Below are 26,069 nucleotides of genomic sequence, written 5' to 3' on the forward strand. Positions count from 1 at the left end.
GTCTGACATGAAGTAAAAAAAACAATGTAAAGTGAAAGAAAAACTAGAAATAAATCTAAAACATAAAAGAAAGTTGTACTGTTTTGATAGAGATTTATATTTAACATTATAGACTAGTACAATTGTCTTGTATTAACATGTCTGCATTGATGTCTAAACATGTATTTATTTTCAACATAGAAGACGATCCAGATCTGCAAGTACATGATAATTCAACTAGCAAAATTAGAAAATACATTTAGCTTCTAATAATAGCTAAATTTAAGACCACACATTGATTAAAAGTGTGTATTATTATCATGGTTAGACAATGATGCTTCATTTAATTTATTTTAATTTGCTGTGAAATCTATAGTGAAATATAGAAACATGAACTTATTATTTACCTTCTTTTATGTGCAGTTTTACTTCACTGTAGGTATCTTTTCCCCACCTAGTGACTCCACACCAGTATTTCCCAGCATCATGTGATTGAAGATCAGAGATGGTCACTGTGACGATTCTGATCTTTTTATTATCAGTGATGCAATATTTGCCTTCATTTTTCTGTTTTGTTGTAATGAGAACGTCACTGGAGCCACAGTCATTCTTACAAATGTATTTTTCGCGATCCTCATATCCCTGATCATAGTGGCATGAAAAATTTACACCTCTTCCCTCATATCCAAACACTTGGATCAAACCTTCAGCACTGATCACAAAACTCAGAGCTGCTGCAGACAGAAAACAACATCAGTTTAGTTTTTATGCTTCAACATGTGAACAATAAATATTTGTTTACAAGTTTTGTAAAACTACTTTTTCAAATAAAAAGCATATTTAGTTTTTATCAGATAAGAAAAGACGGTGACATTTCAATTACAACACAAACAGGAAGTGCTACTGATTCCTTGAGTAAATGTTTTCTACTTTAAAAATACATTTCATTGTAATTAAATACATTTCATCATAAGGTTGAAGCAAACTGCTGTAGATATTTTTGTTGTAGATCAAATAATATATCTTACTGCAGACGGTCATCAGCAGGTGTTGATGGCTTCGCATCTTTTTGTTCATCAAGACAAGAGCTACTCTGAAGCAGAAGTTAATCTAAAAATCATTTAGAGGAAACAACAGAGCTATTAAGGATACTAACACTCAGCAGGAGCTCAGTTTGCACCCAGGTGTGAGACGTCTTTTTTCTGCATTGCTTTAAATGGTCATTCTGCAACTGTGATGCTCACAAACATTACTGACAAAATATTTTAAATAGAAGCTTATCACCATGAGAGAGTGGGGCGTGGAATATTGCAAGAAACTTTCTGGTTTTAATTTTAGCTGGGCAGAACTTCATGCAAAACATTATGTTTGGACTTGAGGTGTTTTTTCGCCTGAAGATGTGAAAATGTAGGTGTGCATTTTCATCCTTTTCTATACTTGTTCACAATTTGTTTCACACATATAATTTATATACTGTATATATTTATGCAATATGGATATAGATAAAAGCTGGTTCACATATATAAATACTGAGGCATTTAGATTTTTTCACTCTTCATAGAATTTGTTTCAAGAAACCTTTAGATTGAATGAACTCATCTTGCTTACTGATTTTAAATCAAAACTAAAAGTGTTAGAGGCTGATTCTATGACATGTACCTGTTTTTATAGCTTAACATATTCTTTTAATTTTTTATTTTACTGCCTCTCAAAATGTCTTTATGTCAATTTTACATTAACCTAGATAAAAATGTCTTCGTTATGACAACCTGACATTAACCAAGAATCATCATATGTCATAAATAAGTCATAATAGTAGTCATAATAATGTCATTAAATGTTATTACACTGTCAAAAACTTTAACAACACAGTAATGAATATTTCCCCCTACTTGAAATAAAGTATTTTTAATTAAGGTCTAACAAAATGATTCCCAGAACATGGGACATACTGTAGGAGCTTAAATTATAGTAGATTTATTTCATATTGTTCTTCCTATTAGGGCTTGAGCCTTAAAAATATGTTTTAATTCTAAGGCTTTCAGTGATTTATAATCTAACAGAAGTATTTTAAAGTCTTTTCTCTGAGCTACAGGGAGGCAGCTTAAGGATTTTAAAACTAGATTCCATAATCTATAAATGAAACTTGTCACCAACGACAGACATTTGCAGAATTCAGAGGAAGTGATCTAAGCAACGCTACCACTTAGTGGTGCCACGAGTAAAGCACTACTTTATTTTCATCAACACAGAATCATCCACAGTGAGTCATTCTCTGAAGCAGTTCACCTTAATAACAATAACACACATACTCATCATCTAGCCTTTTGAATCTTACAATAAGTCTCACACGAACATCAACTTCAAATTGTTGTTAATTATTCACTTTTTAACTGCTACTGTGTTACAATATTTCTCTGTATTTGTTCACAATTTTTACTGTGAGAACATCGCTGTATCCACAGTGGTCCTTACACAGGTACTTCAAACATGAGACTTTTGGTGGAACAATGAAAAGCATTTTTGAAAGAAGCATTTTTACCCTTTTTGTCCTGGATTTGGACAGTGGTTGCATCGCTCTTACTTGTCACAGCAAAGTGTCCAGGGCCCTAATTTGTCATATTCCACGTATATTTGTGGCTATTGCTGGAAGGATCATGAGGTGGATGATTTATTTGGGAGTGGAAGAGCACTGGAGCACTGGCTTGTTGCCTTGGTGAATCTATGGGCAACAACCAGAACCTTGAGTAAGTTTAGTTCTAGTTCAATAGTCTACACTTCCTCTGGTAGAAGTATGAAACAGCTGAACTGAGACATAACTACTTCCTTACTGTACAACCCTTGTTTTCAGTTGCAATAGCAGTGTTATTTGTTGCTACTGATCTAATGTTTCTGGAGTCACACTGGTATTTGTGTCATCATTTTTTGCAAACTGCCAAGACTATTAATAAAGTTTTCTCATGTGTTTGCGTTTTGATCTGAGAGTATAAACTTTGAACTGTTGGAGTACAGTTACAATAATGTGTACTATTTATACAACACTTACCTAAGTTAAACATGTGTTGCTTAGTTGAGTATGGAATATGATCTGGATACGGTTGCAAAACGGTTCAGTAAGAAATCAAATTGCTAAAAATTAGGTGACGATTAACTCTGGGGTTCTCTGTTTCACATATAGACAGAGTAGGCGTCTGTTGTTGCTTTGAGGTTTTCATAAAGTTGTTCTTGGACATCTTCTGCTTTATCAAAGTGACTGGAGTTCTCATAAACAAAGTCTTCTGGCTTGACAGAAATCTGAGGAGAAAACCGAGAAAACTCAGTTTATCATAAAGGACCAAAATTCAGTACATAGAAAAATCATTTTTATTGTAAAGATTTAATTTAATTTAATTTAATTAAGGAAAAAATGTGATACAAGCCAACCTAAGGCCATGAGAATATGTAATCACACCCTAAATCTAATTATTTGTTGTATTAGCCTGGGCAGGAACTATCCCCCATCAAGCATGTGCAATGTGCTTTTAACATTACTGTGGAGGATGTTTGGCCCTCTCCTCTGTGCAGAATTGTTTGAATCTCCTCCTAAATGAGTGACGGATGCACTTTTGAAATCATTTTGATCAGCTGACCAATCCACTGCCACTCCTTCATGTCTTCTCCATTTGTGAGTAATGGCTCTCACCAAAAACTTTAGAAAACACTTTTTAACCAACTACAGACTGATAGTTGTTAGATATTTTTTGTCATTTGTTTTTGAACGCATGATTTATTGTTTTTGGGACCTTTTAGCTGGTTGTCAAACAGGTTCTATTAAAGGGATTTATTAATACTTTTGGTCTAATAATAATCAGGCCTGGTTGTGGTGACAGTGAACAGAAAGGTGGTTAGTTTATAATTTACCAAGAAGAACTATTTTATTTTAGAGCCCGGTTGATTCTGAAAGCTTTTTTCTTATTAAGTCATTTGAAAGTTGCTTTTGCTGAGATTAACGTTGCATGAAGATCTGAACAATTGTTTAACGATAAAAGCAAAAACAGAACAAATCTCAGTTTCATCTAAGCACACACATTTTGGTTATATTTTGGTGTCCCTGTTAGGAGTGATTTTTCAGTTTTTCCCTTTTCACATTGTTGGCACGCACCATCTGAAGAGAGTCAAACTTTCTTCTTTTCTTGTCTTTCCTTGCTTCAGCTTCTGGAACACAGATGTTTAGTTAATGATTAAAAGCTTTATTTGTTTCTAAAGCTGCTTCATATAATAGATGCAATGCATACCTCTTTGTTTGCATGTATATGCTATAAATACAGCAAATAAAAGTGCCAAGAGAAGAGCAGGAGCAATGTAAATCAGCAGTTTAAGAGAGGCAGGACCTGAAAACAAAGAAAAAAAGGAAAATGGTTGATCTACTGCCAGTGTGGGTCTTTTTAACAAAAACACTAGTAAAAATAGCCATATGTAGCATACAATTCTTTTGTCACTGTTTTATTATCAGCAAATGCAGCTGTCTTTACTGCCACATGCAAAGGTGAAAATCTACTAGCTGTTGCAAACAGATATTTATTTGTTTTGTTGCTTAAAGAGTCATTAGTAGTGATGAGCAGATGAAGCCTCACTGGGTGTGTGGCACATTTCCCAAACTGTGTCAACACTGTGCTGAGACTGTGTTGCTTTGTCACTTACAGTGACATCTGCTGGATTTAAAAAGTAATTGCAGGCAAATTCAATAAAGACGGGAGTGTTGACCGGTTCCACCCCCTCATGTCGGGCACGATGATGCCTCAGCATTGGGGAAGTGCTCTGGTTACAGTAAGAGACAAAACTTGGAAGCAAATCCTACATTTTTCACTTACAATATAAATAAAAGTTAATCCATGTAAACTAATTCAAATACCCCATGGAAAGGAATTTGAATAATCCGGAAGAAAATTTATCAAAAGTGGAAATGAGAATGGAATAATTATTTTTCGTTTTAAGATCATAATGATCCCACATGGGAGAAAACTTCCTCTTCCTCTGTTGATCCATGCCGGTTTTCAAATACGAGCCAAAAACCAACAGAAAGCAAAGAACACAAAGTATCTCCATCCAACAAAACCCACAAACGTGTCGACACAGTTTCTGCCTCTTCAGTACAACTTGGCGCGGTCACATCCAAACGAAAACATCGGTCACATGGTTTACCTTAAAGTCATACGCGCTCCGACACGGGGTTTCATCTTGTTTGCTCAGCGCATGTGCAGAGGTTTCACAACATTTCCAAAGAAAGCAGCCTGGATTTATTATATTGAAATCAAACCTGTGTGGACAGCTTTCCATATCTTGCAGATAAACTAAATTTATTGCTATTTACACATTCTGTTAATCATAATATATGATCAGGTATACAGGCACAAATTTGTCCAATTTTCATTGTATTCCTGCAGCGTTTAGACTCACTTTCTTTTCCCAACTAAACCATTCACTTTATCCTGCAACATAAACAAGAGTTTCACACAAACAAATATTTCAACCACTGTAAGACATCCTAATGATGTTTTAATGGACAGTCTATCAAACATGTTGACAGATTATCAACACGTTTTATGGTTTTGATGTTGAAAATTCACTGACATTTAATGGTTCTTATTTTCTGATTAAATTTCTATTTCAGAAAAGTTGCATTTAAAGATGACTTATCAAATAAATCTTAATCATACATAGCTGACGCTGCCTTACCTACTGCCAGCTCTATCTTGGTGTAGTTTCCAGCGCTCCATTTTGAATCAGAACCACACCAGTACGTCCCAGCATCACCTTCTTCCAGCTTTGTGATCTTCACCAAGAAAAAGCCGGAGGACTCGTCATCTTGCAGAGTGAACCTGCTTTGACTCAACACATCAGTGCAGCTGTCGCGTTGCTCTCCTTTGCAGAGGAATTTGTCATTATTCCAATGTTGTGGTGGATAAGGACAAGACAGGATGAAGGAATTTCCCACAATGCCTCTCATCTTTTCTGTCTTCACACAACACCACTCTGTCAAAAAGATATGAATATAAACTTGGTCCAACAGGATTTTAATGCAATGCAAAATGCAATTGAAAGACCTTGATAGTTTTTCCCCAACATAAAAAGTACTGTAAATGATACAAAAAAACATAGTTTTTAATTGGCTATAATGAGACAAAAAATTAAATAAATAACTGAACAAAAAAACTTTGTAGTGATCTTGGAAAAAGGATCACATTCAAAAAGACCAAAGAAGGAGAGTCTAACACAAACAAAATCTGAGGATGTTGATAAACACAAATATGTCAAATTGTGGTGTAATTTTTGTAAAATGGTCCTCAAATTCTAAAAATAAATATTTGTGATGTTAATTATCCATGCAGCATATTAAATACATTATCGAATATTTTTTTTAATTGTTAATGTGACAAAAGATTGATTAAAAGTGATTAAAAGTTTTCAACTCATGTCTGTGAATCAAACACATCACTTTCTCAAGAGGAAACAGTATTACTTGAGAGGTTTATTAATAAATGTTTTCGTATTTCAAGTTTCATTTTTAAATAATATCCCATCCCAAAGTCAGTATGTAATACACAGCATCCAATGCAATAGGCATTGGTGCAATGATATTGTTTATTCAATATATACAACTCTTACCCAGTGACAACTCAATCTTTGTGTAATTGTCAGCACTCCATTTCGAGTCTGAACCACACCAGTATGTCCCAGCATCGCTGTCTTCAAGCTTAGTGACCATGACAAAAACTTTTTTGGAGGACTCATCGTCTTGCAGAGTGAACCTGCGTTGACTCAACATGTCAGTGCAATTGCGGCGGTGATCTCCCTTGCAGAGGAACTTCCTGCTATCTTGGCGTCGGCGTGATTGAGGACAGGAAAAAGTGAGAGGATACCCCACATTGCCTGATATGTTCTGTGTCTGCACACAGCACCACTCTGTCAGGCAGAAAGTGCAGATTTATATTAAATTAGTCCACAATCGGCACAAAAAGAAAGATCACATACCTTTCTGCCTAACTTGCAAAATAATAATTTTGTACCTATTATCACAGAAAAACTAAACTACTAAATAAAAATAGCTAAAAGCTAAAGATGGAGGGGAAATGGCAGAAGATCCAGGTGAGCTAAGCAGGGGAGTGTGGAACAGTGGAAGAAGACTGTACTGAACAGGAGAATTAAGGGATGGAGACTAATTACCACAGATGATTTAAGCTAGAAACAAAGGAAACTACAATCCACAGGGGAAAACTAATAACAGGAACTTAAAATACAGATAGAACATAATACAGGAAATAAGTACAAAATTAAACCCCAAAGGATATGCTAACATGGCAAGACCTTTCTATCTTTCCAGGAACGGATCTGGAATCAGTTTTCAAAAGCCAAAGTCTAATTTATTCTTGACCACCTATAAAGTTGTACAGCGCTGGGCCGCTTTATGCAGTGTGAACACCACAGGAAGAGTAAAGTAATCAGAGTACATTACATATTTATCTTCTTGGACTTGACAAAAGGTTAGACAGAGGCACGCATCATAATCTAATTGGCCATATGCTGATACCGTTAGCAGGCCAGTGTCTGCGCACATCAAGGTGTTGGAATGCAAGGCAAAAAGTGTGTGTAACAAGAGTTAAATGTTAAAAGCAAGCCCCTTAACTGGCCAAAAAAAGTATGTGTGTGAAGATGGGCCTGTTAGCTTTTGAACATTAAAAGCAAGTCCCATAACGGACTGAAAAACTCATGTGTGTAAAAGGTGGAACCTGCAAAGCATAAATGTTAGAAACGGGCCCCACATGTGACTGAAAAACTAACATGTCAAATAAATTTTCAAATTGGGCTTATTGAAAGTGATCTTTAGTATCAAGATTGTTTTTGGGACTTGCTTGATTTTTTTAAATAGATCTAGGACATCTAGAAAGGGTGGGCCCCACAAGTCAATAAGCTACTTTGGGGCCTCCTGTGGGAGGTTAACAAGAATGTGTGTGTGTGTGTGGGTGCATTGTTCCAGAAGTATCGCTAAAAGCAATAGACGATAGTAGAAGTCCTTGAAGGCAATACAGCTCTGTTTCTCAGCTTCAAGAAGATTATGTTAATAAAAACAAAGTTCACATAGAATTTCATAAAGCTTACTTAAATATTATCATTCACTCAAACTGGTATATGGTTGACATCAGTTCACACACAGTTAATGACAAGTCAATGAACAATATAAGTTTAGAACGAGTTATCACACATGAGACAATTTTAAATGTCAGCATCTGCAAAGTAGATGAAGGCAAACTGCAGAGACCAAAACTTGCTGCAATAGTTTTGGTTTCTTTGCAGCGTGCAGACCATGCACTAGTTTCAGAAGCAGGGCTGTGTAATAATTAATAATCACCAAAGTGAGATTATTTTACAGCCCGGAAGCAACAGTGTGAGATGCAGACACTAGAAATAAACTTTCATACAGCCAAGGTTAGGATTGATAATCTGTTGATGGTAATGGAACTAAAGAACTGAGTTGATGGCAAATTTCTGCTGCTAGAAAGTAAAAACATAATACAACCTTACTGAACTAAGATCTATCTGCCTTGTTTTCCCCTGTTTTCTAGGATCTTACCTGCTGACAGCTCAATTTTGGTGTATTTTTCAGGACTCCACGTAGAATCTGAACCACACCAGTATGTCCCAGTATCGCCTTCTTCCAGCTTTGTGACAATCACCAAGAAAGAGCTTGAAGAGATGTCGTCCTGCAGAGTGAACCTGCTTCCACCTGTCACCACATCGGTGCAGTTGTCACGGTGGTCTCCCTTACAGAGGAACTTCCTGTTGTTCCTGTGTTTTGGTGGATAAGGACAGGACAACATAACGGGACTTCCCACAATCCCACTCATCTTGTTGGTCTTCACACAGCACCACTCTGTTAGACAGAAAATGAAAATGGATGATATCAGCAACTGAGGATTGCTTTGTTTATGCACAACATGTATGCAACATTTCCACATCATTTTAACACAAGCATTACCAGAGAAAGGCCATGATGGCTTGAATCTGTATCAGGAAATTCTGCAATATTGCAACAAATCTAAACCACTGAATGTTCCATTAATAAGAATTATTAAATTAAATAATTAACTTTAGTTTCTGTGCTCTTCAACTTTGGAACAAACTACTATAAACCTGAGATGTGCAGAAAGTGAACCGTTTCATATCACAGCTTTCCTACGTACGGTAGGTCAAAGCCTGTTTTATCATTTCTATCATGCTTTCTATTTGCTTAAATGAGTCATTTTGACATTTATTTATGTTAAAACATCTTATGTTTTTATGAAATGTTTTAGTAAACCATTTAGTGAGATGGTTTAGTGATTTTGATATCTGTTTCACATTTTGGTTGCATAAAGTTTTTAAAAATCTGTTTCTTTTGTTTTTCTTGTAAAACCATTTAAATTACAATGTGCATAAATAGTTCTACATCAATAAACTTCTAGTCTATATCTTAGGATTGTTTTTTTTGCTTAAAAGCAGAGATAGAAAAATGTGAACAAATGTTGTTGCCATTTATTTCTAAGCAAAATCTTTAAAATCTTTGAAACCTTTTGCCACAAACTTCAGAACAAGGAAAAAAAATCTACATCCCTCAACATGTATAATTTAATTTTCATTCTTTTTTACCTTTCTTTACCTTCAGTGAGACTTCTGAAGGATATTTGTCAAACCCAACCTTCGTCACGCCACACCAGTATCTTCCCTCATCCTTAGAACTTAAGTTTGAAATGGTCGTCATGAAAATAAGTTTCCTTCGATCATCACTGGTGGAGTATCTGCCCTTTGTTGCTTCGGTGCTCTTGACCAGAACATCTGCATCTTGTCGACAGTCACTCCTACACAGGTATTTCTCATGGGATTCAAAACCAGCATAATAGGGGCAGGGAACAGTCACTGTTTTGCCTTCATATCCAGATACATGGATCACTGCTGCTGCACTGCTTACACAAGATAAAGCAACTGTGAAGAGAAGAAAACATAGTTCACATACAAACATAGTTGTAATTTATGAGAGCAAGGCTGTGTGTGTCCATCTCTTCAATTTAATAAACCCGCGTACCCATTATCAATGATTGTAAGAAAAAACCCTGGAAATTCAACCCTTTTTTTTCCAGCCACAAAAGACAAGTTTTACCATCGCTTTAATTGTAGACAGTAAAATACCAGAAGAGATTGGAATATTAATTTGATCATACTGAATAACTATAATAATGTTGCTTTACATTTTATTCTACAGTTCTAGCCTTTTTCTTTTACTTTAGTAGCAGGTTTTCATTGCTTCTCTCAACGTCTTCAAGAATTGTATAACTTAAGAATATGTCAAAAATATGTTATCAATTATTATTATTATTATTATTATTATTATTATTATTTGCAGTAGTAGTAATAATAACAACAACAAGTAACAAAAATAAACAAATGTAATAAAAAATGTAAAAGAAATACATTAAATCTATGTATAAGTTGGACAATTCAAGCTGCATTTCTGCATTTTTGCTTAAAGTTGCCAAACCATTCTCTCATTCTAAGACCCTTCTTACTGCATTAGTTATATGTAACATAATAAACTACTACCAACTTAACAACACCAATGTCTCTAGAAAAGATCCTATGTAGTTTTATCAATCCAAATAAACTTACAGCAGATGCAGACCTGCAGGTTTTTAAAGCTCCACATCCTTAAGCAGCAGAAATCTGAAAATACAGACCTTCGTCTTCTTGACACAACAACGTCCAACCCATGCGGTTTTGCACAGACGTACGTTCTATATTGAGAGGAAATTGTCTGTTTCCTGTTGAGAGTGGGTCGACCTTTCTTTAAAGCAGTATATAAGTTACAGTAGATCTTAGGCCAGTTTGTCCTGTTCAGTGACTTGTTTTTGCAGATCACCACTGAGTACGGTATATAGGAGAGAAGTGGACATTAAACTCTCTATTTGAACACACTGAAACCTATTGGTCACATAGTTGTCAAACCAACAAAGCCAATAATCTGAAGTCTCTGTATTAATAGTTATTAATACAGAGTTACTTGATGGTTCTAAAATGGCACTATGTGTCTGGAATATAAAATATTCTGCCCCTTTAAGTTTAACTTTGAAATATTGCCTCTGTCAGGTGAATAAAGAGTTTGAATAGTGTTGTGTGATTTTTACTGATATTATAATTGGATTATTGCCGGAGTATTTAGGTTGGAGAAGTGGTATGTGAGAGCTGCAGATCTCATGTATTCTTATTTCTTCATTTAAATCTGTGAAAAACATTAAAGATAAAAAGGCTCCATGTCGACCTGGCCTTACATTCACACAAAATCACACTGACACACTAGAATCACGACACTAGTCGTTTATTTCTTTTGACTAGTCGTTTATTTCTTTAAAATTTGGTTTATAAGAATACAAAACTGCAGTTTTATTAGTATGAAGTAATGGAAAAGCAGAATTTTAAAGCTCATGAAAGTTGTCACTACCAGCATCTCTAAGATGATGATGATGTAACATGAATAAAGACTTTTAGGAACTCAATTAAAAGCTTCAGCCTCACACAAATACAGTTATTCACATGGAGGTCAGACCCAACATTTGGCTCACTCTTTATGTCTGAGTTTTTAAAAAGAACTCATTGCGGTAAATATCCTCAGTTGTTGAAATGTTTCCATATTGAGCTTCATCTTCATAGTCTTCAAAGAACTGAACAGATCTCTGCTCTTTGCAGGCCCTCTGCTGTGAGCGAATTGCAGGATCGTCATAATTTTGGTAAAGCTATAAAAGAAGGAACAGATCATAAATTAATACATCCACTTATTATTTATTTTCACCATAAAGTCAAAGTATTACGTTTTAGATCAGACCCAGGGTATAAGTGAACTGCACACTGTTTTAGAGCTGAAGCTCAAACTACCACAAGAAGAGAAATGATAATGATTTAACCCAGACAACATTTTTCAGGAACAAAAACAATTTTCTAGTTTTCTGTGGAAATAATTATTTGTCTTTTAACAAAGAGCGAGCTTTGCCAATCCTTCATCTCCTTTGTTTTAAATGCAATGGTTGCAGTAGATTTGCTCAGTTGGGCTGTTTTCGTAGATTACTTTGTCTTCATCTGAATTTCCAGAGAGGAAATGTGTGTGCTGCGTCCTATTCTGCTGTGAGAACATCGCAGCAACATCATGATTTTTGTACGTCTAAAAAAGAAGGAATAGATTACAAAGGTTGGCATGGGCGAGTCAGGTTACTGTCAGGTTTGGTTTCATATTAAAATGTAACCCATGTACGGAGCCCTAGTCCTCGATGCGGCTGTCAAGTCCTGGCTTGATGACCTTTGCCACATGTCTTCCCTCTTTCTCACAACCAACTTTCCTGTCTGACAGCTGTCAAATAAAAGCCTCTAGATCAAACAAACCCTTTAAAAAAACTCTAGAGTGATGTAGCAATGTAAAGATCTATTTAAAGTACAAGCAGTGTCATGTTCCGTGTTTTTCCTGTGTATTTATTTCGAGTTTCTGTGTTTCTGAGTTTCCATGTTGTCCTGTCTTCCCCTTGATTGTCCCCAGGTGTTTCTTGTCCCCGTAATTACCTCCTGTGTATTTAGTGTCACCTGTGTGTCTGTGTCTTTGTCGGGTCCTCGTCTCGTTTGGCATCTTGTCTTATGTGCGCTCAGTCCTTCTTGTTGTCCATTCATTTTATCAGTTGCTACCGGCGTTGAGCCCTGGCTTCCGCTCAGTCGTGCTGCCTGGTTTTGTGGACTTTTTGGACTTCATTATTAAAAATCATTTTCTCTCATCTACCTGGGTCATCTGCGTCTGCCTCACCACCTCTCACCACCGCAACTTATGACAGTAGGACCCGACCAGAAAGTACGGTGAGGCACGCAACTACATGGATCCAGCCGGCTTAAAGAGGACCATAAAGGACTATGTTGAGGAGGTGGCTAAGCCATACTCCGCCCGTCAGCGCCTGGGGATAGCCACACGCATGGTCCTTATGTTGGATTACTGGATCCCACGTCTTCCGCACCTGGGGCTGGCGGAGTTACAGCAGGAGGCAGAGCGGGAGCGCCGGACAGCGATCGCCGTGCTGAACGGTAACCCTCTGCCTCCCAAGCCGCACAGTCTCTCCGCCAGCTCAGACCCAGCTCCAGCTCCGGGACCAGTAACTCCAGCATCTCCGGGACCAGCACCTCCAGCCAGTGCACCCGAGCCCGATCCAGCCGGCGCTCCAGCCGGCGCACCTGCCGGCTTTCCCGAGCCTCATGCTCCCGCTCCAGACACTGCTCCAAGCCGACAGGCGGTCTCAGTTAGTGGGTTCTCGGCCCGGTTAGTGGGTTCTCGGCCCCACCTGACTCCCCCAGTGCTCCTCCCGAGACCCCGCCTCTCAGTGCTCCTCCCGAGACCCCGCCTCTCAGTGCTCGTCGTCACCGCCTCAGGGCGGCCCCAGAGACTCGTCGTCACCGCCTCCAACGCCGCGGTTCCCGCCTCCTTTGCCTCCGCCCACTTTGGGGGTAGTTTTTTGTTGTTTTGGACTCTGGCCCCCCGTCCAGCGCCCCTCCACCCACCCTTGTTGTGTTTTGGGCGTCTGGTAGCCACCCTTGAGAGGGGGGTACTGTCATGTTCCGTGTTTTTCCTGTGTATTTATTTCAAGTTTCTGAGTTTCCATGTTGTCCTGTCTTCCCCTTGATTGTCCCCAGGTGTTTCTTGTCCCCGTAATTACCTCCTGTGTATTTAGTGTCACCTGTGTGTCTGTGTCTTTGTCGGGTCCTCGTCTCGTTTGGCGTCTTGTCTTATGTGCGCTCAGTCCTTCTTGTTGTCCATTCATTTTATCAGTTGCTACCGGCGTTGAGCCCTGGCTTCCGCTCAGTCGTGCTGCCTGGTTTTGTGGACTTTTTGGACTTCATTATTAAAAATCATTTTCTCTCAACTACCTGGGTCATCTGCGTCTGCCTCACCACCGCATCTTATCACAAGCAGAAGACTAAGTGTGGGTAAAAGGCATGTCAGTGTCAAACGTGTTAGCAGCAGAGTTCATATAATCTATGAGCCTTCCAGGTGTAGATGTTTTTCAAATAAATTTGATCAATTTAGCAAAGAATTTTAAAAGAATTTTTAGCAGAAATATGCTTTTGAAGACATGTAAAGGTTTTGACTTATTGTATCAACTAAAGTTTTCATATAAAACATCTAAAGTGCCGCCTCATGTTGGTACTGGGTCGTGTAAAAAAAAAACAAAAAACATTTGGACTTGGGTTTTCTTACATCTTCCCCACTTGTCACGTCTTGTGCATCTACTGCCTCCAGTTTGCTTGCGTTCATGTCGACTGCTGCTTCAACTGAAACAAAGCAAATTAAAATAAATGAGCTTATACGCACATTTGCCTTTGTTGAAAGCGAAAACACTAAGCTCACCTTTCAACTGGCGACGTTTGGGCTTGCAAACTTTGACCAGGATGATTATCAGTATCAGCAGCAGAACTGGGAGTGCAGCGAAAAGCCAGTACAGAGCTGCAGATGAAAGTGACAAAGAGTAAAACAAATTGAAGATGAAATTACTTGACTTTCTCAAACACATTAGCCTTAAAGCGCCACGCTACTACAAGTAGGAAGGACTATCAAAAACTCCCTGAGGTCTACATGCTCCACTCAGGCTTCTTTTATACAGTTAGTCTTAATCTGATAATTCTTGACTTGTAGTTTTATTTAGAAACTTCTTAAATAACAAATGCTTTTTGCATATGATCACATGCAAAACAACATACCGACAGAGTGTGCCACTCTCATGTTGCCTGATGCTTTAACCCCATGTAATCTCTGCTATGTCACTTTGACCTCAGAGAAGGGATCAGATCAGGAGAGATTTGATTATCTTGATGGGGAAAGTCTCATAAATTTACAAAGTCTACATGGATGAAGAGCAATAGAGCACCAGACTGGACCCAGACTGAAGGGTGGAGCTCCTGGGCCTCCACTGGGTTCAAAGCAAAAACATATCAAAAAGCTTAACTTCCCTTCCAATGAAGAGGTTTCTATTACTGAAACCATTTTTACTTTAATTTGCAAGAGCTCATGTGCATTTTACTAAAAGCACTTTAGCACTTCATGCAGCACTACGCTCTAAGCATGGAGTTTCACATCCACTATTTTCACACAAGAAGTTGTAACTATTTATTGAACATTTACTTAGTATTTTAATAATTAGCATGTAGTGTTTTCTTCCAGGCTCTGTATACAGCTGCTACTCGTAGAGATTTGAGGTGTTTACCTGTTAAGGGAGAATAATAATTACTCAGAGCAAATGGGGGCTACTGGTTAGTGAAACTTGAGCAAATGCTTGTGTAGAAAATGTTAAAAGTGTGGGTGCAAGAACAGTGAGATGGCAGTGGTAAGAGGTAATGACTCCCCTGTCTTTTTTGTGTCCAGTCCTGGGTGTTTGGACAAATATTTCACCTGGGAGTACAGACAAACCATATCATGTTTTTGAGGTTATTCTGTGAGATTTCTAGAAATTTGCAGCAATATAAGTGGATACCTTAGTAAAGTGAAGGGGGCTCTTTCGTTAAATTAATCTATTGGATCTGAGATATGAGTCAAAGGGGCTGTGGTATGTTTAGAGAGCAACCAACTCTGATAAATACACACATATATGGACATGCCAGATATGAATGTGGGGCTCTCTGCCACAAGCTCGGTTTCATTTTCACCATCTCACCTTCTATTATGGACTCCTCTGACACACCACGCTGTTCTTCTTCTTCTGCGACAAGTAACACAGCAACAATGATAAACTATGAGTTCACCACTACAATCATTACATCAAAATATCTGGTTCTGTACAAGCAGCTCATGCTTGTACAATTTTCTAACTATCTGAGATTTATAATCTGCTTTATGAATAAAAACATTATTATTACATTCAGTTTAAAATTTTAAAAGCAATAGGGTAGCTGCAGTGTATCATCATGCTCTTACCCACAGTCAGATGAAACTGGGTGTAGTTTCCAACACTCCACTCGGGGTCTGATCTGCACCAGTATGTCCCAGAATCCTCTGCTTTAAGTTTTGTGATCACCACAGAAAAAAAGGTGGCATTAACATTGTGCAGTGTGAAGCTGCCTTGATAAGTCATGTATGTGCAGTTGCTGCGCTGGTCTCCTTTGCAGAGGAACATCATATTGTTACGATGATGACGTGGATAAGGACACTGGAAGGTTACAGCACGACCCACAATCCCACTCATGTTCTTTGACTCCACACAGCACCACTCTGACAAAAAACAACAACATATTTGTTGAAGGTTCAAGTCACACTCTTCTATGACAATTGATCTCAACAAAGGTAGCTAGTTTGACTTCTCACCTTTGACCTCTAGCTCGACAGCAGAGAAATCATCAAATCCTGAGTTTCTCTGGACTCCACAAAGATACGACCCAGAATCCTTCAGGGTCAGACTGGAAATGGTCACTGTGAATATTCTTGACTTCCTGTCATCAGAGAGTCTGAATCGTCCATTTTGTGTGTTGTTAGAGGTGATCACTGCCTGCTGTCGACATGTGGAGGGCCGGTTTCCTCTGCAGAAGAACTTCAGCTTGTCGACAGACTCAGAGTCGTACGGACAGCTGATGGTCACTGAACCTTCCTCAATACTTTGGGTTTTATTCACTGTGTCGCAGCATCTGTCTGACATGAGGTTAAAAAACACAATGTAAAGAGAAAGAAAAACTAGTCAAAATTCTTCACTTAATAGAAAGTTGTACTTTTTTGATAGAGATTTATATTTAACATTATAGACTAGTAAAATTGTCTTGTATTAATATGTCTGCTTTGATGTCTAAACATGTATTTATTTTCAAAATAGAAGACGATCAAGATCTGCAAGTACATGATAATTCAACTAGCAAAATAAAAAATACATTTAGCTTCTAATAAAAGCTAAATTTAAGACCACACATTGATTAAAAGTGTGTATTATTAACATGGTTAGACATTGATGCTTCATTTAATTAATTTTAATTTGCTGTGAAATCTATAGTGAAATATAGAAACATGAACTTATTATTTACCTTCTTTTATCTGCAGTTTTACTTCACTGTAGGTATCAATAAACCATCTAGTGACTCCACACTTGTATTTCCCAGCATCATGTGATTGAAGATCAGAGATGGTCACTGTGACGATTCTGTTCTTTATATCATCAGTCATGGAATATTTGCCTTTATTTTTCTGTTTTGTTGTAATGAGAACGTCACTGGAGCCACAGTCTTTCTTACAAAAGTATTTTTCGCTATCCTCATATCCCTGATCATAGTGACATGAAAAATTTACACCTCTTCCCTCATATCCAAACACTTCGATCAAACCTTCAGCACTGATCACAAAACTCAGAGCTGCTGCAGACAGAAAACAACATCAGTTTAGTTTTTATGCTTCAACATGTGAACAATAAATATTTTTTTTACAAGTTTTGTAAAACTACTTTTTCAAATAAAAAGCACAATTAGTTTGTATGAGATAAGATGATCACATTTCAGTCACAACAAACAGGAAGTGCTACTGAGTCTTTAAGTAAATGATATATAATTTAAAAACACATTTTATTTTAATTAAATAAATTTCATCATCAGATTAAAGCAAACTGTTGTAGATCATATATTATGTCTTACTGCAGACGATGATGTGTTGATGGCTCCACATCTCTGTGTTCTTCTAAACCAGAGCTAAACTGAGGCAGAAGTTATTTTAAAATGAGACATTTAGAGGAAACGTCAGAGCTATTAAGGATCCTGACCCTCAGGAATTTTAACAGCTTTTGAACGTGTCGACTTAATTCACAAGTGTGAAACGTCTTGTTTCTGCATTGGTCAAGTGATAACTCTGCAACCGAGGCGCTCACAGGCTTTACTCACAAATACAGGAAATAGATTTTTTTCACCACAGCAAAGTTTGGGTGGATTATTGAGGGACACTCAGTTTTCTGGTTTTAATCTCAGCTGTGCAGATCTTCATGTTTGAACTTGAGAGAAACAGGAGAGAACAAAAATATAATTCAATGCAACTAACTTTAATTTTAAATTATTGTCATTTGCAAAAAAATAGAATGAAATTCTTAGTCTGACTCCTCAGCAATCAGTAAATATATAAATAGAAAAGGCCATATCTATAAAAGACAATTGATAAATTGTGAATGTATTTTAAAAGCAAATCGAAAAACAAAAGTTGTATGCCAGCTACGGAGGGCGCCATCTTGTCTATTTGATTTTATTCTAAATTTTTATAATGTTATGATGACAAAATCTACTCCTGCTTTTAAAGCCAATGGAAACTGTTTAAATTATATTTGAAAACAAGTAAATATTTAAACTTACTAGACAAGATGAACAACACGATCTGGAAGCTCCACATCTTTGCATTACTGAGGACGACAAACTAAACCAGAAACAATGTAGAAGTGAAACATGAAGTATTTTAAGGAAACCACATTGGTGTGATGAGTTCAACCCTCTTTACACATATCAGCAGGCCTCATAAATGAGGTGTAAAATGATCATTTTCTCTATTTTTCAAATGCTAAAACTAAACTCTATCAAAACAACCAAAAAAATAAGAAGACATGCTTGTTATTAGTAAAATAAAAATAAGTGCTTACAAAGTTGGAGGAAATGGTCATAGAAAATGTGGGAGGGCTGAGGTGTAGTGGTTAGTGCTGTATCATCTCAGCAAGAATATTTCCTGTTTAAATATAAGTAAAGCAGAACTTTCTGTCTATAGTTTGCTTATTTATTTTAGAACATTCATCGATGTTCTCCAGGTTCTCTTTCTCTCATTGCAAAGCTGCTTATAGTAACAGAATCTAGTGAATAAAATGAGCAGGAAGAAACATGTTGCCACACATTGAGGTTAAATTAAAATTTATTTTACAGTCAAACTGACAAATATAGAAACATAAAAAAGATTACTAGAACAATTTAAGAGGATGAGAATACTGCTGATATAAAAAGTGTTTTCCTCTACAGAAAACCTTATCACCTTCATGATTTAGTCTTAATTTAAAAAGAAACAAAGGCTGGTTCATCAAAATCTCTTCTTTATTATTGTGTGGAGAAACGTGCTGTAATAAAACAAGTTGCATCATTAAAATATTTAACAATTAGCATCTACATCTTACAATTAGCTTGAAATATATATAATAATTTCCTCTGCAGTGCATTTCATCATTTTGCATTCTGACAATCAGAATAAATATTTTCATTTGTGGTGAGACTTTGGTTCACATGTTGAGATTCTGCAGCTTCATCGTTGCTCCTGATGCTTTGATGCAAAGGTTGAGCTGTCTTCTGGATTTTCACAAATCTGAAAAATAATCATTTATGATATTCATATAAATGAGATTTATATTACTGAGCAGAAAAACTTATCTGGATAAATGTTCATAATCTCACAGGACAAAACCTGAAGGATCTGGACACAAAGATAAAGTCAGATTCCACTGTGCAAAATACCAACATGGAGAGTGATAAAAAAAAAGATTAATGTAGAAAAATGTATATTCAGTGGTGGGTTGTGAGGGCCAGCAGGGCCTTGTCTGCTCGCTCTAGAAAACTGAAAAGAAAATGTCTTAGTCATATTTAATTTTATTTGTATTTACAAACGAGTAGCTTATTGGTATTATTGAGGTTTCACTTTAATTTTCTACTTTTTTTCTTACCCCTCCAGGGGGTCTTTTGTGGGCTCTAGTGTCCCTTATATGAAAGTAGGCAGACAGGAAAGGGGCAAGGAGAGGGGGGAAGACATGCGGCAAATATCTTCGGGTCCGGGAGTCGAACCCACGACGGCCACGTCGAGGACTCAAGGCCTCCAAACATGGGTCGCGCTAACCACTACGCCACCACGGCACGCCCATTAATTTCCTACTTAAGATGTGCCTTAAGCGCATCTGTCGAGCCGCTCCACCTCAGGACCTGCTGTACAAATTCAGATACCCCTTCGTCATAAATGCAGTGCAACAGGCCATTGTTGGCATGACTAGCATAATTATCAGCCAATCAGAATTTACATACAATAATGGTGAGCCTCACTGGCCCTACAGTAAGTGAAGAGCATTCCCTGTATTCCCTATTAAAATCATCTTTTTTAAGACGATCTTCACGGATAAAAAATTAAAAATGTAAAACCCGCACCAAACCTGGATTCACTAACACAAAGCAGTAAGAACTTTGCAAGGCATTTTAAAGACTGTAACTATGAGCGCTACAAGGGGCTAACAGCTAGCACTGAACACTACAAGTTATTGTATGGATTTTATTTACAAGTAATGGGTGAGTGTTACTTTTCTATTACATTCTCATACATAGTGTAACGATTCTGAGTTTTAGTTCTGCTGGGTCCTTATGGTTATGTGTATTTGTTATAAGTTGCATTGTGATCTTATTGTTATGTGTAGAGTGTTATGGGCTTCCCCTGTCTGACTGCTGATTCCCACACACATGTGATAGGCCTGTCATGTGGGCGAGGGATCGGTGGAGCGGCAGTACCAGGACCGGAAGTGGAGAGAGTTCAGAGTTGGGTCAGCAGTGAAGCTATCTGTTGAATGTACCAGTTTGTTAGAGGATTGAGCTGCAGCCTCAGGAGTAGCAGCTCGTACTTATCCTAATGAACCCTGTTTAGTGGGACTACAGCTGCAGTGCTGAGGTCATTACAATACTTTACTTAATATTTTTCTTTTAATTGCTCATTTCCTATATCAGCAGTGTGGATTAATGTTGAGATTAACTGGGGAAGATAGAAAAGTTTTGCTAAATTGGTGGAAGTTCAATTATGTGCGCTGTTGCCTGTGTATTTTGTTAAAATATACAATGATATATTGCTTGATATTGTTGGGCTGCATTGTTGTTTTTCTTAGAGTATTTTTATTTATTTGCATATTATTGGATGTCTGTTTCTTGGTGTGGTGAATAGTTTTTACACTGTCCTGCAAATGGTGTGTATTGTTCAGGTATAGTTGACGTCTCTTGAAGGCCCTGACTGAAACTCCACGTCATTCCACTGTTTGTACTGAATCCTGACAGGCTGGCAAGATTTTTGTGTTTGTTTGCATTTTCGCCAGCAGTAACATCCGGCTGTGTATCATGTGACTTGTGTGATGCGAAAAAAGTGTTTCCAATCCTGTTTTGCGAAACACATCTATTGTGATACAACTAAAAAACCACCTCACGTTAGGGCAAAACTTGTTTTTGAAAATCATAAGGTTTTTTTTTTAACTGGTGTGTTTCCATTAAGCAAATTTATTTTATAGTTAATGAAAACTTAACTAATGTCTTCGCAAGAAAAATCTTTAAGAGTTGCAACTTTGTGGACTTACATCATTGATCCTCGGGTTCTTAGAAGCATCAGAAGTGTTCAATACAATCATCTGGATATCTACAAGAACAATAAAAAAACATTGTCTCTGTTTTTTCTGGGTTTTTTCTCGAGTTTTAGTATCGTATGTTAATGTTCTGGTTAAATTCACCTTGTTGCTTTATTTTTCTTTTAAGAATCATCAGAAGGACAAACGGCAGGATCCACAGCAGAAACAGGACGACACGCAGAATGTAAAATAAGGTCAGATCTGAAAAGAAGAGAAAGGAGAATTTAATAGGCATGGACAGAAAATTTTCTTCAAACAGACACAGAGAATGAAAGCATGTAATAACAATTTGAAACATTGTTTACAAAAATCAACACTAAACATTCAGACTTCATTTATGAAGGTCCAGGCAACAGGAAGGACTCGTAGGTCCAGGATTGACCTGCATTGGCTCAATTGTCTCTAATGGGAGATTGGACACACCTGAGATAAAACTTCTAGAAAGAGCACAAGCTGCTACAGTTAGTTTATAAATCACTGAACAGCTCAGCATCACAATACATTAAAGATCTGCTGTTGTTGTGTCAACCTTCCAGACCTCTCAGTGTCAGGATCTGTGTTTTTCTGTGTTTATTTAGAGTTTTCTGTGTCCTTAAGTCTCTTCGTTGTCCTGTCCTCCCCTTGATTTTTCCCAGGTGTGTCTCGTTTCTGTGATTACCCTCCCGTGTATTTAACTCCACCTGTGTTCCTTGTTCCTCGTCGGGTCCTCGTCAATGTCTAGCCTTGTTGTCGTCAGTGTTTCCATGTGCCTGCTGTTCGTTGTTGGACTTATTTATTATTAAAATCTTCATATTCATCTGACCTGGGTCCGCTGCGTCTGCCTCACCACTCTCACCACCCGCACTTCATGACATCTCAGGTCTTCTGGTTTTGGTTTTGGTTCTGCTCTGCATCTCCAGAATCAGAACCAAACATGGAGAAGCAACATTCAGCTTCTATGCACCACAAATCTGGAACAAACTGCAAGAAAACTGCAAATATGCTGAAACACTGAGTTTCCTTAAATCTGGACTAAAAACCCACCTGTTTAGTTTCTTTTGAAACATAATCAATGAAAATTTTAACAAAGGCACTTTGTTGACTAAATTATGTTTCAAATGTTGCCTTTGTGTTCTATGAGTTTGTACAGTATGTTTGTTGAGTTTTTATGATGTAAAGCACTTTGAAATACCTTGGTGCTGAAATGTGCTATATAAATAAAATTTGCTTGATTTGATTTGATGGCTGACTTAATTTCATATTAAACCTAGTAAAGATAATGGTCCTTAACCAGATCGCTTCGGCTCCAAGCCAAGTGACTGTGGATCCCAAACCAGTTGCCTACATTCCTGGACTGTTTATAAAATACAGGGAGAAACTGCACGCAAGATGCAAGATTTCTCTCATATCGTGAAAAATTCACAAACATTGTCACATGTGAGAATCACATTCTGTTGACTTTCTAACATCACATAAATTGTGCTGACAACCTGTGGGTTGGAAGACAGTGGACATGTGCAGCATTATAATTTGGCTGTGGGGTGAAGGCAGGAAAAGCCAACAAAGCAACATTCTCTAATACTCCATTAATGTATTTGAGTACTTGAATATCTGCTGTTTGTGGAAAACTAAGTGAAGGAAATCAGGAGAGGCACAGAGAAACAGAAAATGTAAAGAATTTACCAGGATTATATGATGGTGGCTGTGATGTCAAATGTTCAGCAGAGCTGGTTTCATGCAGTGAGACTGTCAGAGAAAATACAAAACATGATGTGGTAAAAAGCCTTAACCTAGATTTTGTGTTGCTTTTTATTATTCTATCTCTCTCTGTGTTGGTCTCACCGACTGCCAGCTGTATCTTTATGAATCTCAGCTGAGAGTCTGAACCACAGTAGTATGTTCCTGCATCAGCTGCTTCCAGTTCAGTGATGATCACAGAGAAACAGATGGAGGAGACATTGAGCAGCTTGAACTTTGTTTGGTTCTCCATCATGTCTGTACAGTTGTTGTGTTGGTCTCCTTTACAGAGGAACTTCTTGTTATCATGTTGTTGTCCTGAATTAGGACACTGCAGAGTTACTGGACGTCCCTCAATGCCACTGATGTGGTACGACTACAGACAGAATTCTGCGAGGGAAGGAAATTTTAATAACTGTTGTATTTATAAACTTCTTAAGATTCATTATCAAATTAGCAAAGGCAGAATGATCTCTCACCTTTGACCTTCAGTTAAACAGCAGAGAAATCATTGTTACGTCCACCAGGCTCGTTTGATGGGGTAACATTAAAAGGAGACCACACAAGGATTTAGTAACTGAATGAAAATAGAATTTATTAAATTATATTAAAGAAATAACCCTGAAAAAAGAATACCTGAAATGAGAAACCAAAATAGATTAAAGCAGAACCTATAATTGACCAGAAATAAGCAAATGCTAAACAAACCTAACAAATCTCAACCAAAAAATACAAACCAAACCAAATGGGGTTCTGAGGAGAGAGGAGGGAAAAGCCTCCTCACTGCTGCATGGCTGGCAGTTTTAAAGCTGCAGAACACCAATCAGGGCAACACGCATCACCTGCAGAGACCTGTCTGCAGAACCCTAAAAGGAAAAAAGGGCAGAGACCCACTGAAGCCGTAACACCTTCCCCCTTAAATCAGAGGATCCCAACCAGGACCTCTGTAGGCATTTTTTCCTATTAGTCTGGTCCATCAATGGCACGAGACAATGTATCAGCCAGCACATTTTCAGTGCCTCGAATGTGCCGAATGTCAAGGTTGTAAGGCTGTAGAAATAAGGCCCATCGCATCAACCGCTGATTGGGGCTCTGTAAAGAGTGCAAAAAGGTCAAAGGGTTATGATCTGAATATACCACTACAGGAAACGCACCCCCACCCACATACACATCAAAGTGCCCAAATAAGAGCCAAGGCCTCTTTCTCAATGGTTGAATAGTTGAGTTGATGTTGATTAAACTTCTTAGAAAAGAAACATACTGGATGGTCAACCCCTTCTTCGTCAGTCTGCAACAAAATGGCTCCTGCACCCACTTGACTTGCATCAACCTGTACCTGGAATGGCCGGTCTAATCTTGGAGCAGCCAAAACTGGTGCAGTGCTCAAGAGGAACTTGACATTTTCAAAAGCCTTCTGACAAGCTGTTGACCACCTAAACTGGACTTTAGCCTTTAATAGGTCAGTTAATGGAGCCACTACAGTAGAAAAATTCTCACAAAAGTTCCTATAGTAACCCACCATCCCCAAAAACCTCATCAACTCCTTTTTTGAGGAAGGAGGTGGGAAACCATCAATGGCTTGGACTTTAGCTCTCACTGGTTTCACTTGTCCTTGCCCAACTACTTTTCCCAAATAAGTCACTGTAGCTCTTGCAAACTCACATTTAGCTAAATTCGCAGTTAGACGAGCATCCTGAAGACGCTGAAACAACTTCTGGATACGTAGCACGTGTTCATTCCAGGTGTCACTGAAGACCACTACATCATCTAAGTAGACAGCACAACCTTCCAATCCAGCCACTACTTGATTCATCAACCGCTGGAAAGTGGCAGGTGCATTTCTAAGGCCAAAACTCATCACAGTGTAAGAGTATAATCCAGATGGTACAATAAAGGAAGACACCTCTTGGGCTCGAGCAGACAAGGGTACTTGATAGTAACCTTTGAGCAAATCAAATTTACTCACATACCTTGCAGTTCCAACCTGATCGACACAATCTTCCATCCGAGGAAGTGGATAGGAGTCAGGCTTTGTAATGCTGTTCAGTTTCCTATAATCAGTACAGAATCTATAAGTACCGTCAGGTTTTTTAACCAGCAAACATGGCGAGGCCCAACTGGAACAAGATGGTTTAGCCAGGCCGTTGTCCAGCAAATACTGGATTTCTGACTCCAAAAATTTACTTTTCTCAGGAGGAATTCGATAAAAATGTTGACGGATAGGTTGCGCATCTCCCACATCTATGTCATGCTCAATTAAATTGGTACATGTCGGAATGTCACTGAACAAGGCTTGAAAATCCAAAATTAACTTCTTCAACTGCTCGCTTCTTTCTGCAGACAAATGACTCAATAATGTTTGTATGTTAGACAACATCTCAGAGTTTTTAAGTCTGGGCTGGAACACAGCATCATCTGGAGTCTGCACATCCTCATCTAAGCCTGCGTTGCAGCTCAAGTCTGCCTTCACAGAAGCAGCAACTGCCTTGACATCTTTATCTTCCAAAGTACAACCAAAGTAAGGCTTCAGTAAGTTTACATGGTAAAGCTGAGTTGGTCGTTTACGGTCTGGGGTAGAAACCACGTAGTCTTGGGCCGACACCTGTCTCAACACAGAATACGGACCATAAAACTTTGCCTGAAAAGGTGAACCCTGAATGGGGAGTAAGGCAAGCACCTTATCTCCTGGATGAAACACTCTGTTTTCAGCTTTCTGGTCAAACCATTGCTTCATTTTCTTCTGAGCCTTTTTAAGATTCTCAGAAGCTAGTTTGCCAGCCAAGAAAAGTCTGCGACGAAAACCATTGACATAGTCAAACAGGTTTGATGGTGGCTCAGACCTCTCCAAGTTAGTTTTTAAAATAACAAGAGGACCACGCACATGATGTCCAAACACTAGTTCATTTGGACTGAACCCTGTGCTCTCTTGTACAACTTCACGAG

At 38.0% G+C, this 26,069-nt stretch overlaps 3 protein-coding genes across 3 annotated transcripts in view; all 3 read right to left on the reverse strand.

The window, feature by feature from the left end:
- Nucleotides 1-26,069, reverse strand: part of LOC116719342 (polymeric immunoglobulin receptor-like) — a 59,942-nt gene that overhangs the window by 16,982 nt on the left and 16,891 nt on the right. The window contains exons 3-4 of the mRNA XM_032561836.1: nucleotides 1,008-1,089; nucleotides 387-713 (exon numbers count right to left, since the gene is read on the reverse strand). Coding sequence (XP_032417727.1) covers nucleotides 387-713; nucleotides 1,008-1,056 — 376 coding nt within the window. The 5' untranslated portion in view covers nucleotides 1,057-1,089. The remainder of the gene's footprint in view (nucleotides 1-386; nucleotides 714-1,007; nucleotides 1,090-26,069) is intronic.
- On the reverse strand, nucleotides 2,180-10,767 carry LOC116719671 (polymeric immunoglobulin receptor-like). Its single transcript, XM_032562260.1, has 8 exons — nucleotides 10,657-10,767; nucleotides 9,643-9,975; nucleotides 8,588-8,887; nucleotides 6,625-6,921; nucleotides 5,695-5,991; nucleotides 4,254-4,349; nucleotides 4,121-4,173; nucleotides 2,180-3,273 (listed from the first exon to the last, which is right to left on the reverse strand). The coding sequence occupies exons 1-8, from the start codon at nucleotides 10,691-10,693 to the stop codon at nucleotides 3,148-3,150; spliced, it is 1,539 nt and encodes a 512-aa protein (XP_032418151.1). The 5' UTR covers nucleotides 10,694-10,767; the 3' UTR covers nucleotides 2,180-3,147.
- Nucleotides 11,403-17,747, reverse strand: LOC116719673 (polymeric immunoglobulin receptor-like). The gene is made up of 8 exons (XM_032562264.1): nucleotides 17,668-17,747; nucleotides 17,068-17,394; nucleotides 16,364-16,684; nucleotides 15,977-16,270; nucleotides 15,717-15,761; nucleotides 14,417-14,512; nucleotides 14,267-14,340; nucleotides 11,403-11,777 (listed from the first exon to the last, which is right to left on the reverse strand). Exons 1-8 carry the CDS (start codon nucleotides 17,696-17,698, stop codon nucleotides 11,610-11,612), a joined length of 1,356 nt encoding a protein of 451 aa, XP_032418155.1. The 5' UTR covers nucleotides 17,699-17,747; the 3' UTR covers nucleotides 11,403-11,609.

Source organism: Xiphophorus hellerii, chromosome 5 (genome assembly GCF_003331165.1).
Source record: "Xiphophorus hellerii strain 12219 chromosome 5, Xiphophorus_hellerii-4.1, whole genome shotgun sequence".
In the NCBI taxonomy this organism is placed as follows: domain Eukaryota; kingdom Metazoa; phylum Chordata; class Actinopteri; order Cyprinodontiformes; family Poeciliidae; genus Xiphophorus; species Xiphophorus hellerii.